This window comes from Prosopis cineraria, unplaced genomic scaffold, assembly GCF_029017545.1.
Source record: "Prosopis cineraria cultivar Desert tree isolate PC_DT_omini unplaced genomic scaffold, ASM2901754v1 PC7, whole genome shotgun sequence".
NCBI classification, from domain to species: Eukaryota; Viridiplantae; Streptophyta; class Magnoliopsida; order Fabales; family Fabaceae; genus Prosopis; species Prosopis cineraria.
In genome coordinates, this window is record NW_026555338.1 from 35,726,092 (window position 1) to 35,743,387 (window position 17,296).

Sequence of the window (17,296 nt, forward strand, 5' to 3'; positions counted from 1 at the left end):
GAAACATGTGGAGCATTTCATTTTCTGTATGCACCATCCTTGAGTGAAGGCATAGCACAGATTTTTGAGAGCACGTGAATTGGAGTCAAGAGTCTTGCAAGTACATGTCATGATATGTACAGGAGAGGCTACCAGGGCATGCAGAAAGAGTTTGCATGCTGATGTGTACGAGCTCCTAATAACTTGGACAAGGCAGGGATACCGGAACCTCTATTGCTTGCTGCTGATTATCAGCGTTTTGGGTGTAAAAAATCTATTATTTGCCTGTGACGTAATTTCAACGGCTTCCTTGGCAGTGAGATTGTGGATGTCGCACCCGCATTTTAATTTCCAAGATGAAAATTCAAGTCAAATCCAAAAAATCTGTGCAAGTCATATCTGTAGGCTCAGCAAGAGTTAAGACATGGACTAGAGTGAAGAAGTAAAAGGAATGCATTGTCTCCAAAATATCTACCTCTTTCCATGGGGATAAGGACGTATGAGTTCTTAATTAGCCGCCTTTATAATTCCGATGCGTCTTGATTTTGACTGCCTTGCTATTAAACCCTCTTCTCTCACTATGCCGCCCCTCTCCTTTCTATTCCCTCCTCCAACGTTCCTCTCCTCTTTATGATTTTTGTTGCCTCTTAATCCAATCTCTCCTCTTGATTTTTGTTGACTCTCACGTCTCCACCACCAAACCCACACACCCCCCCCCCCCCCAAAAAATAATAATAATAATAATAATCACATTCCTTGCTTTATTCTTCCCTGCTTTTCCCCATTTTTTCTTTCAATTTTTCTCCTTTGCTTTATTCTTCCCTGTCTCGTATTGGTAACGACTCAGTCAAATCCTAATCTTCATCACCAATTCAAAATCTTTCGTTATTTGTTCTCTTGATATGATCATTTATTTTATGCACATTTCCGCTAATGTCTCGCTTTAATCACAATCTTTTGAATTTTGATATGGTCACAATGAGAGATTTGAGAGCTGCAACATAGAAGGGCAAGTCTCAAGTATGTAGTATCTTTGAATTTAATTATTATTTTATTTTAAAAAAAATTAAAGCGCAAGGCACAATTAATTAAAATAAGGGAAGTTTTTTTTTTAGTATTCTTTGTTTTTTAAAAAAAATTTAAATTAAATACGTATGATAAGAAATGTATTTTTAATGTTAGTTTTATTTTTTTAAAATCAGAAAGCCATAATGCCCCTTTATTTTGGACGTAAAATTGTATGATACCCGGTTGTATAGCCCAATGAATGGAAGAATGGCAATAGAGAGAGTGGATGAAATGAAAGTTTATCCGAGAGAGAGAGAGAGAGAGAGAGAGAGAGAGATGAAAAGGCTACCTCGCAGAACCAACGGTAACGGGTCAGTGCTTGAGGGGCGATCGGGGAAACATCTGACACCTCACCTCAGTGTCCGATGTCGGAGCTGTTCTCGCCACAAACACAATCATTGCCTTAACTGCATCACTACACACTGCATCTGCTTCCGCTATCGCTCACCGCCATGCCATTTCACAGCTCTCTCCTTCACTCTGCTTTTGCTTTCCTCGTTTTCTTTATGTTATTACTTCCCAGTTCTTTTTATCTCAACCCAGCCTGTGTTCCTTCTCTACCTATTCATATTTACTCTTTCCGTACATATATATAAAATATTTTTAATTAAATTATATAAATTAATAAAAATTAGTTATCTAATTAAAAATACAACAATATTATAATTTTATTTATAATTATTATAAATAAAAAATAAATTTCTTTTTTAAAGTAAATTAATGACGATACTTATATTTTATTCTCTCTAATTTAATAAGAATATAATGATCCATTTATTAAAAAATATGCTAACAATATCTTATATTTAGAGATAAAAAAAAATTTTAAATAACCCCTTATATATAAAGATTGAGTGAGTAAATTTTAATAGACTTGCATTACCCTTGACTACTCACGAGTTGCTCTAACTAACACTCTCGGTTTGCTTTAATATTGGAATGCCCTCTTATGTCTCAACATGCATGGATTTAGAGTTGTGCAAAAGTTCTTCAGTTTAGTTTGGTTTGATCCAACTTGAGATAAAACCAATTCTATTCGATCCAGATAAACATTAGCCTTTTAGTACTAAAAAGATCAAACTTTCTTTAAATTGGACTGGACAAGAGATCAAGTATTTGAATCACTTGGTCTGATCCGATCCTATAAAGTATTTAATATAATTATAATTAAGTAATATCACGATAAGTTAATTTATAATAATAATTAGTATTTTGTGTGTGTTTTATACTTGTGATGCTATGAATATTGAACAAAATTTTAATATTGACCAATATTAGGCTTCTCCTTTTATTAGTGAAATTTATTGTTAGCCTAACGTAATGAACTTTAGACATGTTGAAGGTTGCTCAATGATGTTGAAAATTGTTTGATTTGAATCATTTGTATTGTAATTAAAATAGTTTTTGTTGTTGTTTGATATTGCTGTGGATTTATAGTTGTTGTTGTGATAAATTTTATATCACTATAAGTAATTTTATTATGTTAATTAAGTTTATTATGTTAAAATAAATTGTTACCTCTCATAGATGAAAAAGGAAAAAAACAAAATGAGATACTACATAAGATCGGGACCAGTCTCTTAATACTACTGGACCAATCTAGTCCTATCCAAATTTGGGTTATATTAGGATGAAATCGGACTACGAGTTGCTTAATTCAATTCTTTTTATAAAAAAAATATACCTCAAGTTAGGTCGAAGTCTTATCAAATTTATCTTGTGTGCAACCCTACATGAATTGAAGTTGAATTTTTCCTTTTACAAAAAAAAAAGAAAAAATCAGTAAAGATTTAAACGATTAAATTGAATTTAAAAATTTAAATTTAATAATTTTTAAAAATATAAATTTAATTTAAATAATTTAAATTTATAATGAAGAGACAGTAAAAAAAATAAAGAGAAATCCACCCCACATGGATTAAAGCACATATCAAGAGAGTGACAAGTAGTTACTATTTATTATCCCCACACACATGCCCGTGGCAGAGCATATCAAACCCGCGCGTGCGTCAACCTGTGATTACCAATAGGAGCTAGCATTTAGCAATACCACAACATTAAGCAAAGGCTTCCTGCTTGTATGCTCACTGGCTTGGGATTAATGTAGGAGTTATCTTTTCCAATTTCCATCAGGCTGCGCAGCCAACAGATCAAGACGATGAATGTAAAAAGAAATAATTAACAATAAATTCAAAAAAGAAGACAAAAGGACAAAGCAGCAGAGCAGGGGCGGTTTTCCAGGGAGGAGCTGAAACGGCCAGAAAGCAAAAGCAGACAAAAACAGCCACCCCTCTCTCCCCCCCCCCTTCCGCCACCTCGACGTACCCTTTACATGTACGGACCCAATCATCCTCGACCTCCTCACCCTCTCTCTCTCTCCCTTCCACGTCTCTATTCATATTCTTCTCGTAACCTCCCCTCTTCTTCCCTATTTATTCCTTCTTCCTTCCACCCTCTCATTCTCACTCCCTCTGCCTCTGCGTCTTTTTGATCGCTACATGGATCCTAACTTTGCCTCGCCCTATTCTGCCGCCCATGACTCTCCTCCTCCTCCTTGGACCCTATGTTCTCCGGCGTCAGCCTTCAGTCCATTCTCAGCCTCAACCCCTCCGTCTTCTCTGACTACGCCGCCAGCAATGGCCTCCCTGGTCTCGCCTTCCTACCGGATGATTCCCTGTCTCTGAATCTTCCAGGCACAGTCACCCAGGACTTCAACACTGAACACCACATTCCAGAGACAAGGGAGCCTACTATCATTCCCAAGTCTGAGCCCGGTCTCTTCGAATACGTTGCTCTCTCCGGGACCACTACTCACCCCTTCGACTTCTTCTCCAGTCACTGCCCTCCCAGCTTCTACGATTCATCAACCTCCATCCTGCTCCCTCAGCTCCATTCCGTCGAGTCCTTTTCTCACAAACGTCCCCGCTTCGACTCCCTCATTTCTACTCCCAACACCGTGCCGCCGCCGGCGCAACACCACCCCGACCCTGCCACCGTAGGAAATAACCTCTTGGCCGTCGCGCCTTCGCTTAACACCCAACCTTCCTCTTCTTCGTTGGATGGCCCCGCCGGTGAAAAATCCTCTCCGGTGATCCCTCAAAGCAACCTGGCACGTCAGCGGCGGCAGAAGCTGAGCGACAAGACTCGGTGCTTGCAGAAATTGATGCCGTGGGACAAGAAGATGGACCAAGCCACGCTCCTGGAGGAGGCGTACAAGTACGTCAAATTTCTGCAGGCTCAGTTCAATGCCCTCCAATGCATGCCCCCCGATTCGCCCTTCCTGTCCCTCCGTGGCGCTTCGCATTCCCAATCCTCCCTTCTAAACGGTGACGTTTTTGGGGATTTAGAGAGGTTGAATCGAAACCAGGTGTTGCAGGTGCTGGTGAACTCGCCCGTTGCTCAAACAAGGCTTTACTCCCAAGGCTTCTGCGTGCTGTCCGTGGAACAGTTAACTTTGCTGAGCAGCATGGCAGGGAGGAGGCTTCTTCTGCCGCAGATGATGTCCGATAACGCTTCGTCAAAATCCTTCTTTAAGTGACGCTTGCCTCTATAGGTCGAGGGAATGCTTCCCTCACCGGCGGCTGGTGGAGCGTGTGCTAAACGCGCTTCCTTGGAATGCTCACTGTTAGGCTTAGTTCACAATGGCCCCTAGGCTCTAGGTGTTTAATTCCCAATTATATATATGATTTTGTTCTATTTTCCCTTTACTTTTTGAACCTGTTCTGCATATAACGTACGTGTATGCGCATCTATAGCTTCCAAGGGTTACTACAGAACACGTGTTTGAGCGTTTTACGGTTACAAATTCAAATCTCTTTGATTCCCCTTCCTGCGCATCACATTGTTCGAGTTATGGGTTCTTGGTATGGTGTGTATACTTCTTGTCACACTGACTGTTGGCGAAGGCGTTTCCTTTGAAAACCATTTTCTTAGTTTGGTGTTTACTCTTAGGGCTCTACAATTATTATGTCACTCTCCGAGAGTGTTCGCTTCTTCATGCATCTCTCTCTACATGATTATGATTCTTTAAAACTAGCCAGACGCTAGCTACAAGCCAGAACGTCGTTTTGTTTGTGCGCAAACGATTCCAAAACAGATGACGCTGGGCTTTGATGCGACCACTTTTAAAAGTCGTCTTGGCACATTTTGTAACCTCACATTATCCGACGCATATTTCTGAAAGCCCGAAACATTTGGTCTGTCTCATGTTTGCGTTGGGCCATGTACCATCATAACAAGATCCCTATCTGACCACATTTTGGACCTTCCTTGAAGTTGGTTGTCATAATTGAAAGAAAATAGCAGGCGATCCAAAACATGAAGTCAGCAAAGCCGAGCAAACCCCCACGGGCAACAAAATAGGTGCGAACAATAACAAAATGCAATAATGCACAAGATGAGCTTAGGATTAACAACTTGAAGCTCAGAGATACTTTAAATTAAAGTAAAGATGATGTGTTTTTTTTTCTTTACTTTTTGCAGGTTAAATCAATGAATCTGATACGCGCACCAGATCAGTTAGTTTTTACTGTTTTTTTTTTTTTGGGGGGGGGGGGGGGAGCTCTGCTTTAGGGAAAGGGTTATTGGATTTGCACTTTGCAGCTGCACTTGGGAGGAATTTTCATGTCATAAACAAGTTTTGCAAATGCTACATGATCATAGAAACAAAATCTTGGACTTGATCAGTCCACGTTCACTGCCACGTCACCCTCATGTGTTGTGTGAAAGAGGATATGTCTTGTGTGTGAAAAACAATTTGGGATAGTTGCACCCAGCTTCTACGCATGTTAGCTATTACTACTATCTAGTATCGGAGTGATTTTCGCGGAGTAGAGGTTTTCTTCGCCTAGGCTTCCCTAGACTCTAGACTAGGGACCAAGGGTCTTGGTGTCTTCTCTCCAATGAATAATGCTTCGAAACTTTAATGAAAAAATTACTCACAAATTTTAAATCCTGCACATTTTATGAATAAAGGTGAGTATTTTATAAATTTTATAAAATTTGTTAATAAGTTCTTTTATATGTAATTTTTTCAACTTTAATTTGTCCGGTGATTCTTAGACTTTTTTAGGGGCAAAGAGACGTTAGCTTGTTTTGCCGCGCGAGGGAGGGAGGGAGGGAGGTTCGCTTGATGTGCAATGTCAAAAAGATGCTCACTTAATGTTGTCAAAAAGAGGGTCACTTGATGTTGTCGCTTCTCAGTTTGAAAAAAAAAAAAAACTACAACCATTTCAATTATGTTTGAATCTGCTCGTAAAGTCCGATCAATTTTCCATTATTTCGTTAAATATTAATTGTCTGTAGGCATTAGCAACCACGACAATGGTTGTTAATTTTTTTGCTGGAGTAATAATACGAATCTTTCATTCAAAAAAAGGGAAGATAGTCAATAACTATTTATCTTAATAATAACGTTACCTTTCTTTTTTAAAAGAGCTTTTGAATTCGAACCCACCATAAACTTGTATTGTATGTACGTTTGTGTGCGCGTTTTCCTCTTCTTTTCTTTTCTTTTTTTCCATGAGGAAAGATTGGATTAGAGATTTAAAAAAAAAAAATGACGTTCCAGGGAATAATAGTACCCCTCTCTTCATGCTCCACCACTCATCTATTGTTCTAGGTGACAACAGTTCTGAAATTATATTAGCAGAAACAACTGATATGTCTGTTCCCTGTCAGAAAAAAAGACAAGAAAATTAGTCAAAGTTTTCGCAGTTGGGCTTTTATGTAAATGTGCATCGCCACTACTTCATGAGCTGGTTTACACTGAATAGTTTAATACCCAACTTTCTCCTCTATCGAGGAAATCAGAGAAAGTGTAGAAGTAAAAACTGGACAAATTAAAGTTTGCGGTTTGCACTGTGGACAAGAGAAACTTTCACCCACTTTTCTCACCACCTCCTCCATCCGATCTCATTCTGTAAACCTTTCCTGTATTCACGGACGGGCGGGCACCTACATATATGCCCGCTTCTTCTTTTTTCCCACGCTCTATATCTCTTTATTGAAACTTCACGGCAGCAAGCAAACCAGAAAACGAACTATTCGCAAAAATGGCAAGAGGGGCAGGCGTTTTTATGTGTTTCTTGATCCTAGTCATGGATGGAGCAGCTGGGTATCTTGGCATCAGGGCTGAAATTGAACAAAACAAGGTATGCTTGAAGCTCCCTCTCTTTCGAAAAAACACACATACTACATCACAGTACATCTTCAATGCAGCAAAGTCTATAACTAATTGCCGAGATTGTTTGAACAAGCAGGTTAAGCACTTGAGATTGTGGATATTCGAGTGTAGAGAGCCAAGCCATGAAGCTTTCCTTTTGGGGTTAGGCGCAGCAGCACTTTTGGCTATAGCCCATGTTATGGCCAATTTGCTTGGTGGCTGCAATTGCGTTTGTTCTCAACAAGAATTTGCGAAGGCTCCTCCCAACAGGCAACTCTCGGTGGCTTGCCTCATTCTGACTTGGTATGTATCTTTACTGCTACTGGTTTTTAGGGATCAAAACCATATCATTGCATACTGAATAAGATAACTCAGCCCCTCGTTTGTGTGTGGACCAGGATTGTAATGGGTGCTGGAATGTTCATGCTGGTGATAGGGGCATTGTCAAACAACAAGTCAAGGGATTCGTGTGGCATCTCACACCATCATTTTCTGTCCATTGGAGGGGTTGTGTGCTTTGTTCATGCCTTGTTCTCTGTAGCGTATTACGTTTCTGCAAATGCCTCTGTTGATTAATTAGTGACTGACTAGGATGCATCTGGACTCCACTGCTATCTGCTTTTGGGTTTTGGCTTTTTCCCGACTCTTAGATGTTTATGTTACTTTATGGACAGTGCGCTTCTATGCTACTTTCACCGAAAGAAAAGAAACATGCGACCGTTCTTGAGACGACCAAACTCTCTTTCCGATGTAAATGTATGACTATTACAGACGTTGGTCATTTTCCCCCGCAAATTTCTTTTCTTTGCAGTTATAGAGATAGTGCTTGCCTTACCTCCCCCCACCCCCCTTTCTTAACTTTTTGAGTAACTACTCAGTCGGTAGAATAATATTTTTCAGCAACTTTAATCTCTATAATTTGTTTGTAATGAACATTAAAATGGAAATGTGAATGGGAATAGGTGTTTAATGAACATGGAAGTTGAATAACCATGTGCGCACAAAAGTATCCGTTGGAATAGGTCAGCTCCTTAAATGGAATCCTATCAGCTCAAGGATTAGTCTTAGGCTGGGGACATCATGGAGAAATCAAAAAGAAATCGAATAACCTGGGGCGCTGCTTCTTTCCAAATGTGAGCTTAACTAAGGCTAATTTTGAAATCAAAAATTGACAAAACCTCGTAATTTCGATACAAGTAATGTCCTGTACGATTAACTCCCCTTTTCTTCTTTTTTGCCCTATCAATTATAACACTCTCAAGCCCACTCATTTCCCAGTTCAAATCCAGAAAATAGGAAGGAGCTCTTGCTTTTGTCTGCTAAATCCTAAAGGAGAAATCAAGGTTGTCTTCGATGTCTTGTGCATTATCCTCCTTTTATTATAGAAGTAGCGAAAACATGTCTACTAATTGATCCAAGGCAACTGTCAATGACCTTTGAAATTAACATAAGAATATAATCAAGTAGCAGAATTAGGCAAGAGATTAGTTGGTTTGGCATCTGGCTTAAAACGGAAATCTTCAGTTCTGGAAAGTTCATTACCATTCAGAATGGGGAAGAACAGCTTCCCACGATCTAGACATAAAAGTCACACCATCCTGAAAGCTTATTATTGTTCATAGCAAATTTTGTCCACCATCACTCGTGCTCCCTTCATCTGCCTCTCCTAGTCCATTTCAAATGTCATGAACAAGATTAGAAGATTCTCATCCAGACACAACACCCTATTGAACAGCTTAGAAACGATATACAAAAAAAACAAGAAAAAAAAAACTAGCTTAGAAACTCGTTCATAACAAATAACGCCCTCCATAATTCTCTCTCTTTATCGCAGGCTATTCCGGAGGTCATAAACAAAGAAAATGCTCATTCAAGTAATCAGATTATTCAAACTAGATCTTACTCCCCGTCCGTTGAACGGATAATTCATGTTTTTGAAAGTGAAGCAACGTGTGATTGAATGGAATTGGGCAATATTGTTGGTATAATTATATGATGAGTTAGAAAATGAGAGGGACTTAAATTATTAAGAAATAAATCATCAGTAAAATTTAAATTTATTATTAAGAAATAAATGATCAGTAAAATTGCTCTTATTCTCTTTGTTGAGCTTGTATGAGTAACTGACGTTTTTGAAGTGAACTATAGTTTTTTGGGCCAAAAAAAAAAAAAACTCCAGTCCATATGAAACAAAGAGTCTTTATGCATATACATACATATATATATATATATAATAAATTAAGTTATACTGAATATTGGGTGAGATACTTAAATGATATATTAATAATGAATTAATTGTAAAAATTTATAATAGAAATTATGCACATTCACAGTCAGCTAACATGAATATAACGTTGAAAATGGAGGAATTTTGTAAATTGATTGATGGCAAATTAATTTGAGAGAATAACATATAAATCTTAAAATGATCAATTAATTCAAATTAAATCACAACTAATTTTAAAAGTGCTAAACTCTAAAAACTTATAAGTTTAATTTTCAATTTAATAATTTCATTGTGATAAACTTTTTATTTATTTTTTAAATTTTAACATGATTAAAAACAAACAAATTTTTTTTTCTATTAAAATTTAAAACACAAATTACAAATTTATTACTCTTTTAATCTTAAATTATAAGATACTTTTTAAAAAAAAATTCAACGTCTTAAAATATAAAACACTTTTATAAAAATAAAATTTTATTAATAATAATTTTTCAATATTACCCTTTTCATATACTTTTTCTCTTCAATATTCTTTCATTAATAATGTATTAAATGAAAGACATTTTTTAAAATTTATATTTTTATCTTAAAAAAGTAAAATTATAAGATGTATTTAATAAATTTTATTGGCATATAAAATTTTATCTAAAAGTGTCTCATAATTTGAAACGGAAGGAATACAACAAAATTGTCAAATTAAAAATCAAACTTGCAAACTCCTTAAAATTTAACATTTCAAAATTGATTAGAACTTAATTTGAATTAATTAATTCCTTGAAACCTATCTCTCATTTTCCCAATTAATTTCCAATAGTATAATGTTTTACTATTTGCGCTGTGAATATAGCAATTGGACAACAGAGCTGTGCAAGTTTTTAACAATACAAGCTAAGCTGTACCTATTAAAAAAATCTCCTAAACTTTTTTCTATTGTTTTCCTATACAGATCATCGATAGATTTCCTACTGAGCAAATTTGACATTTCAACAATCATCATCTTAAATTTGACGTTCCAAACCTGTAATAATTCACTGAGCTTTCAATAGAGTTGGACTCATTAACTAGAAAGAAAATTAAAATAAGAGACAATTTCCACTATATAAATTGAAACATGTATGTATTAAAACTTTCAAAAGTCTATACCAATTCTAACATGAAAGTCTTTCAGATCTGAAAAAATAGCAGGACAATGGTAACAAACAACTATATCACATTCTCCCGTCTTCATTACATGGCTTATAGAGGAAAGACATCACTTTCTATTAACATTTTAATAACTACCAGAATACTCTATTTCTTAGAACAAAGTGCCAATTAGCTGCTTGAATCAAGTCATTCCATCTGACTTGAGATATTGAACAAAGTAAAGAAGTTAGTAAAGAAATTTTTAGTAAAGTGGCCATATTGTCTATCCATGCAGAATTATAAAAAGAATGTCACAGCCAAAATAAAGAAAAGTCTGGATGGCCAAAAAAAAAAACAAGAAGAAGAAGAAGCCAAAGTAAATAAGTTTTCAAAAAGACGAGAACGCAACCATTTATTCTTCCACCTCTTGCTCCCTTGACATCTAGAGGCTAATTTATTGAAAAGTTCAAGTATCGAATGTATTCTTTTCATCCTAGATTTCTAATCATTCCTTATCCATTAGCTTGTAGCCTCAGCTACAATTTGAAGCCAAACTTCATTATCCCAAAAGAATTCTGAATTAGTTGACTTTGAAATATCGCATTATTTCCAACAGGTTAAAACTGGCATAAGATTAAGTTACATATTCAAAAAATTAGATGTCAGCTGTTAAATATATTTAATCCTCTAATGAAATTTGAATCACGCCAAATTTAAGCCTTTGTAAGATAAGTCGTGAATCAATCCTGGCTGGAATGGGAGGGAAAAAAAGGAAAAGAAAAAAAAAAAACCCCTCTAGAGAGAACAGGGAGATATTGCATAGGCAGTCATTATATAATGTATATGGGCACATCTACATCAACAATCATGCTTCTCATAATTATATGTAATGCATATAATGATGGAAAAGATTTAAGATATGTTCACAAAATTATACAAGCAAGAAAACCACGGATTAGCGTGTAAGCAGTATATGAGTCACATGCAATAAACTATCCTAAATGTAACAAAAGTTTAGAAGATTCTAACTACTACCCTGCTGCACCATAGCATGAAGCACAGTAACTCTGTGACTACACACGTCTGCTACCATGTGTTTGCAAAGGCCTGTCAATCTGCATCACAAAAGAAATCCAGGGAAAAAAAAAATAACATCATTCAAATGAGCATGCCTTGAGCTCAAAGAAACAGATATCAAAAAGACATTTGTGTTTTGACAATAAACTTCTCCAGCAGGATTTTTGCATGTCATGATTGTAATCAGATTGAGTAGCAATATTTTATTCAATTGAAGTCAATGAAAGCATCATGAAATAACATAAAAATTACTTAATACAGAGTAACATTTTCATAACAATAATAGTAGTTGCCCCATGTCCTTGTTGGAATGTGAATTAAAGTTGCGATAAAGCACACAGGATTAATATTGTAACAGTAAAGTTTAAAATATGAACATTTCAAGCTATTATTCACAAATAAGGGCATAATGTTCATACTTAATACAAAGCATATATAATTAAAAGTCAAGAGTTTAGGAGTATTTCAGCTAACCTTCGGTACATAAATTCCATTTTGCTTTGCTGTCTACAAACAGGAACAATGTACTCTATAAGAAATCGATAAGAAAGATTAGTATTTTAGCCCCAAAAAAATTAGAAATAATAGTATCAACGTGAGACTGAGGAAAGAGAAAAACAGTAAAATACATGTATCGTTGAGGAAACAGGGGACGATGATAATATGGTAAAGAAAAATGACAAAGACACAAATTACCTGATAAAAATCCCCCAACATCTCTTCCCATTTACCTGATAGGTAAAAGAAAAAGAGAAAAAAATATCCTCAACATCCGCTCCCATTTTCCTGCTGCTCTGGTACGTAACAAGATGAAGCAGAAGAAAATAAAAATTATAACAAAGACACAAATTGAATTGTGGGAGCGCATGTCAATCAGTATTAGAAAGCAAGTGAAGAAACCAAATAGCGCCTTATCAAAAGCTACAAGAAAGGAATGTGTTATTCTCTAGAGTTGCACAACAAAAATTCTGCATGGCAAACCTGAATAGCAAATACTTAATGTTCCTAATATCTACATCCTTAAAGAAAAATTATGAATTCCATGGCAAACGTAAGCAGGAAATAATTATTAATTATTAATATTTAATAAGATAAAACAATAACTTTGCAAGTGTATGTAAGGGAAGAGAATTTAACTTCACGTCATTATTATATATCAGAGTTGTTCTCATGCTCCACATTCATATCAAAGCACCACCAAAAATAAACACAACACTTTGTAGGAGGGATGTAGACTACACATGACAAGGGTTAGCAATAACCTAAATAGAAATTGAAGGGTGCATAAAATTTCAAATAGCATATTATTTACTACATAAAATGGCAAAGAACGTTGTCAGGTGTTACTTTGGTACCATCTACTGGAAATATAAGAGCAATAACAACACGGTGGAAATAATTATGGATATTAGCATATTGATCATTTTTATTAAGATTACATTAAAAAACTAATAATACCAAAAATATTCTTATGCTTCTGCAAGTAATTTCCATAAAGTCACTGAAAAGATGAAAAGATGGTTCAGGGTTTTTGGATTGAACCAAGGCCTTTATTTCCCATACCCAGTGACTCCAGCTTCAAATCTTCAAGACTTCAACCGCATCCAAAAGTTTCTCCCTCACGTCCCCTTGATACAATTTTGTCATGCTATTCACCTCCAACATCATTTTCACTCAACTGGAGCTCGAAAGGTAGATGAAGAGCAGAGTAGAGAACTGACTTGATGCTTGATCCTGAAGGAAACAATCCCTTCTTTGGCTGCCTATATATCGATGAAGTTAAAGATTGGTGAGTATTTTATTCCACATAACTGTTGAAGTTAAAAGCCAAAAAAAGTATTTAAACTGTTGAAAGATAGATGAAAAGCATAGTTAAATCAACATTTACCTGAGCATAGCCCCAAAGTTTGCCCTTCTGAACCTTATCATGGTTAGTTCCAATGTTAACAAGTTATCAAAGCATCATGGTTAACTCACAACCTTTCCTTGAAATGGAAGAGGCACAGTAGCTTTACTAATAACACAATCTAAGGTAGACGAAAACGTCAAATTCGAACTATTGACAAAATTCACAGTGCAATTATCAAAATATTCCCAAAAATTGAGTAAGAACTCTCCATACAGCCTAGTCACCACAGCAAGCAGCAACATGATCATCTCATCACAGCACATCCATCTCCTTTCCAATTAAAATACCTTAAAGTGGAGGCATATTGAAAGCTTTAAACATACTATGCACAATATGTAACAAAAGGAGTTCAAGCATACTTGCAAAATAATGATAATGATAATAATGTCATAGATATAAGCAGCGGCTTTCAATCCTATACACCTCCTAGCCCAATTCCAAGGTTGTGAACAAGTCCAATGGGTCCATGAGGTATCTGGAAACATTATTAACTTAATTAATGCACTGATTTACTAATTTACCCTCCATAAATTCATTAATCCGGATTAAAAATTTGGGATGTTACATCAAGAACATTTGTAAAATACAATATATAAATTCAAGTTTTACATCAAGATAGGGATTAGCCAAAATGATGTCTTAACTTCAATTCAATAGTAAAACCCCTTCAATGATCTGTCAAAGGCAAGGTCAACTACACTATCTAAGACACAAATTTTCCAATGAATAACATTCCAACTCAGGGTATTATTTCTAGAAAGTAAAAGCAAGATCAACAATGGTCCATATTATTAATAGTCATATGTAAAAACTAAAAAGGAAGGAAAGCCCAACTGTATGTCCCTTGACCCACCTCAGATGATGCATCTCCCCCAGATACCACAGAGATATGCTACATGAAGGTGAAGTTGTCATGTTTGAAAAGTGAGAGGCAAATGGTCGATTGAAAAATAGCTAACTACCCGAAATCTTTTGAAGGCAATTAAAAAATTACATCAGGAGTTTGTTTGGCCATTTGAAAATTTAGTCCTTGCACCTGCAAGGAGCAGCCAGATCCGAAAGAAAAGGACAACCTGATAGCTAAAGCAAAACTTTGAAAATTGAACATTATATATGAACGCATCCCCACATTATACTAATGAAATTGAAGTATTAAAATAATTAAAAAAATCATCTAGGGGTTTAAAATCATAATATTTTTTTCACAAAGACTGTATATAAAAGTTTTGGATATAATCAAGTTAAATATATTAATTTTTAACTCATAAGTACAAATATAAGTTTTGGATATTATTGCCGACCCCTCTGTGAAATATAATTCATGGAATTCCAGCCCCTTTTCATATAATTTATTTCGATATATAAAAATACGTCTTCATTCATCCTAGCCGGAACTATTCATTCTCCAGTGATATGTGATAGGAGCCATTGTGTGAATCGGCTGGGCACAACGACAAATGAATAAAGAGATTGATGATGATGTTATCAAGACCAATTGATTAGACAAACCTGGTGAACACATCCATGATGCAGAGAAGGTATTTGTCTGTCACAAAAGAGGGATTCATTTCTTCATAACAAAGCATTCAAAAATGGATCCATAACAAATAATCAATGCAAACGAATATAAAGCAAGTAAAAGTATCAATCCATTAGTAACTCGAAAACCTATGTCTGCCTTGAAAATTCCAACAACAAAGTAGATATCTCCTCTGCCAAAAACCTACAATGGCTACTCTTCATCCAAAAATCCTATGGCACCAAACTATACTTCTCAGAAAGTCATAATGGACCTCACCGTTGCCAGGATAGTTACTACACCGAAGATTTCATTACATCCACTGCTACTTTTGCAGTATCATGAATCAATTCGACCCTCTTAAATACAATAGGAATTCATCCTTCTGCAATTCCTTGCCCCTTCGTTCTAACTCATTGGCCTTCGAACTCCCGATCAAGGGCATTGCTTCCTTCACAATGTCCATGGCTGATTCAGGTAACGAAAGCTTCCCCGAGACCAGAAACCCACCCAAAAGGGATGATTTAGAGAATGATTTCGCTGGCATAGCATTCACATCACCATGTGGCTCATATTTATCCTCAACCATATCCCGCTTCGGCGATCCTAAAGTAGAAGAATTCTTGCCTTTGCTCTGGCCTGGCTTTCTCTGATCCACTCCATTAGCAGCTTCAGATTCCCAGACTTTCTTGGAAAGCTCGAAAATTTCGTGATAACACGGCTTAGAGAAAACAGGGTCCTCGCCATTTTCACCCTTTTTTGCATTCGTTTGGAACTTCCTCTTCAGACTCCGGATTTTGTTCACTAATTGCGCCTTAGATACATCAGCATGGATCTTATTCTTCATGTATTCATGAAACAGCGACATCTCGGAGCATGGGTCAACACCTCTCTTTGAATGGTAATCGATCATTCCCTTTAAGATCGCGATCTCATCATCCTCATTCCAAAGGCGTTGGACACCAGGCTCTTTTTTCACATCTTCATCCTGACTTTCCGACAGCTTCTTCTTTTTGGACTCTTTCTTCTCTGTGTTGCTATCATTAGCGCGCTTTGAGCCTCCAGCAGCGACGATAGTTGCAGGCACGGGAGCCGAATCGTTGTTGGCTGCATGCTTCAGATGTTTCGCGGAGTCACTGATTGGCTTGCTCACAATGGGCTTGATGGTGAAATCCGACACGGACGGCGAGGGCTGGGTCTTGTCAGACTCGGTTTCGGATTCCTCCACCGATTCATCTTCAGCATTGCCCTCAGACTTTTCATCTTCGCGCTCTATGCCGTCAGAAACACCGTTGGCTTCCTCTTCAACGGCGTCGCTCGCCGATTCTTCCACTTCATCTTCAGTTGAAGAAGCAGCAGCAGCAGCAGCAGGAGGAAGAGGAGGCGGGTCTTGGAGGCGACGCTTTCGAGCCATTTTAAGCGGAACGGAAGGTATAGAGATGTTTTGGGATAACGGGACGGCCAGCCGAATATTGTAGCAGGGGGGAGGTCGGCGCCGTTGCACTGGGTTTCTTAGGGTTTTAATCTTTTCTCCTTTTCTTTTCGCTGTTAAAAAAGGAGTCTCTTCACTTCTTTTTTATTTTATGCAATTGAAAAAAAAAAACTTTTCGATTTGGTAAAATTAGTCTGTAAATTTGTGTAAAATTTTTACTTTGAATCTTTAATTTTATTAGTTTTCTTAATTTTAAGTAATTTTTAAAAAATAATCAAGAGTTTTTTACTAATTTAATAAAAAAATTTATAAAAATAAAATCACTATTATTTTTATTTATTAATCAGTCATCTAGCACAACTAAAATTTTCACTTTTAAAATATTCTTCAAAATTTAAAATTAATCATTACAACTTAACAAAAAGCTTAAAATTAAATATGCATGGGCAACAACTTAAAATCGTGAAAAATTAATTGCTGCAACTATTGGATGGTTGGTAGTAAATAACTTATGAATTGTGGGAAACGCTATAAATCTTAAAAATTTAGTTACAAATTACAAATTATAAATATTATAATCGCAAGACGTGGATACTTAATCGTATATATTTAATATACTTTTATTTAATTAAATTAAATAAATTTTAATATAATCAAGTAAATTTAATGTATTAATAATAATAATATTATTAATAGTAAGAGTTTTTAGGAAATAAATCATTTATAGAAAGATTCACATATCTTAATCTTAATTTAATTTAATTGAAAACCAGCATCTTAAATATATAAAGTTAAAT

The 17,296-nt window shown here is 36.0% G+C and overlaps 3 protein-coding genes across 4 annotated transcripts; 2 read left to right on the forward strand and 1 right to left on the reverse strand.

Moving 5' to 3' along the window:
- Positions 1-3,514: 3,514 nt before the first annotated feature.
- LOC129314920 (transcription factor bHLH117) lies at positions 3,515-5,153 on the forward strand. The gene has a single exon (XM_054958400.1). It carries the CDS (start codon positions 3,611-3,613, stop codon positions 4,583-4,585), a length of 975 nt encoding a protein of 324 aa, XP_054814375.1. The 5' UTR covers positions 3,515-3,610; the 3' UTR covers positions 4,586-5,153.
- Positions 5,154-6,863: 1,710 nt separating this feature from the next.
- LOC129316394 (protein VASCULATURE COMPLEXITY AND CONNECTIVITY-like) lies at positions 6,864-8,026 on the forward strand. Its single transcript, XM_054960801.1, has 3 exons — positions 6,864-7,199; positions 7,308-7,513; positions 7,609-8,026. The coding sequence occupies exons 1-3, from the start codon at positions 7,101-7,103 to the stop codon at positions 7,784-7,786; spliced, it is 483 nt and encodes a 160-aa protein (XP_054816776.1). The 5' UTR covers positions 6,864-7,100; the 3' UTR covers positions 7,787-8,026.
- Positions 8,027-11,414: 3,388 nt separating this feature from the next.
- On the reverse strand, positions 11,415-16,586 carry LOC129315915 (STOREKEEPER protein-like). Of its 2 annotated transcripts, XM_054960070.1 has the most exons (6): positions 15,347-16,586; positions 13,528-14,023; positions 13,203-13,402; positions 12,336-12,428; positions 12,114-12,168; positions 11,415-11,677 (listed from the first exon to the last, which is right to left on the reverse strand). In XM_054960070.1, exon 1 carries the CDS (start codon positions 16,479-16,481, stop codon positions 15,414-15,416), a length of 1,068 nt encoding a protein of 355 aa, XP_054816045.1. In that variant the 5' UTR covers positions 16,482-16,586; the 3' UTR covers positions 11,415-11,677; positions 12,114-12,168; positions 12,336-12,428; positions 13,203-13,402; positions 13,528-14,023; positions 15,347-15,413. The 2 variants fall into 2 exon arrangements, with proteins under 2 accessions (XP_054816045.1, XP_054816044.1); XM_054960069.1 differs by lacking the exon at positions 13,528-14,023.
- Positions 16,587-17,296: the final 710 nt, after the last annotated feature.

Excerpts from the sequence above, each read along its gene's own strand:
- LOC129316394 (XM_054960801.1), top strand. The coding sequence starts at position 7,101 with ATGGCAAGAGGGGCAGGCGTTTTTATGTGTTTCTTGATCCTAGTCATG. Across the intron at positions 7,200-7,307 it reads CTGAAATTGAACAAAACAAG|GTTAAGCACTTGAGATTGTG; the intron begins GTATGCTTGAAG and ends TTGAACAAGCAG. Across the intron at positions 7,514-7,608 it reads GCTTGCCTCATTCTGACTTG|GATTGTAATGGGTGCTGGAA; the intron begins GTATGTATCTTT and ends TGTGTGGACCAG.
- LOC129315915 (XM_054960069.1), bottom strand. The coding sequence starts at position 16,481 with ATGGCTCGAAAGCGTCGCCTCCAAGACCCGCCTCCTCTTCCTCCTGCT.
- LOC129314920 (XM_054958400.1), top strand. The coding sequence starts at position 3,611 with ATGTTCTCCGGCGTCAGCCTTCAGTCCATTCTCAGCCTCAACCCCTCC.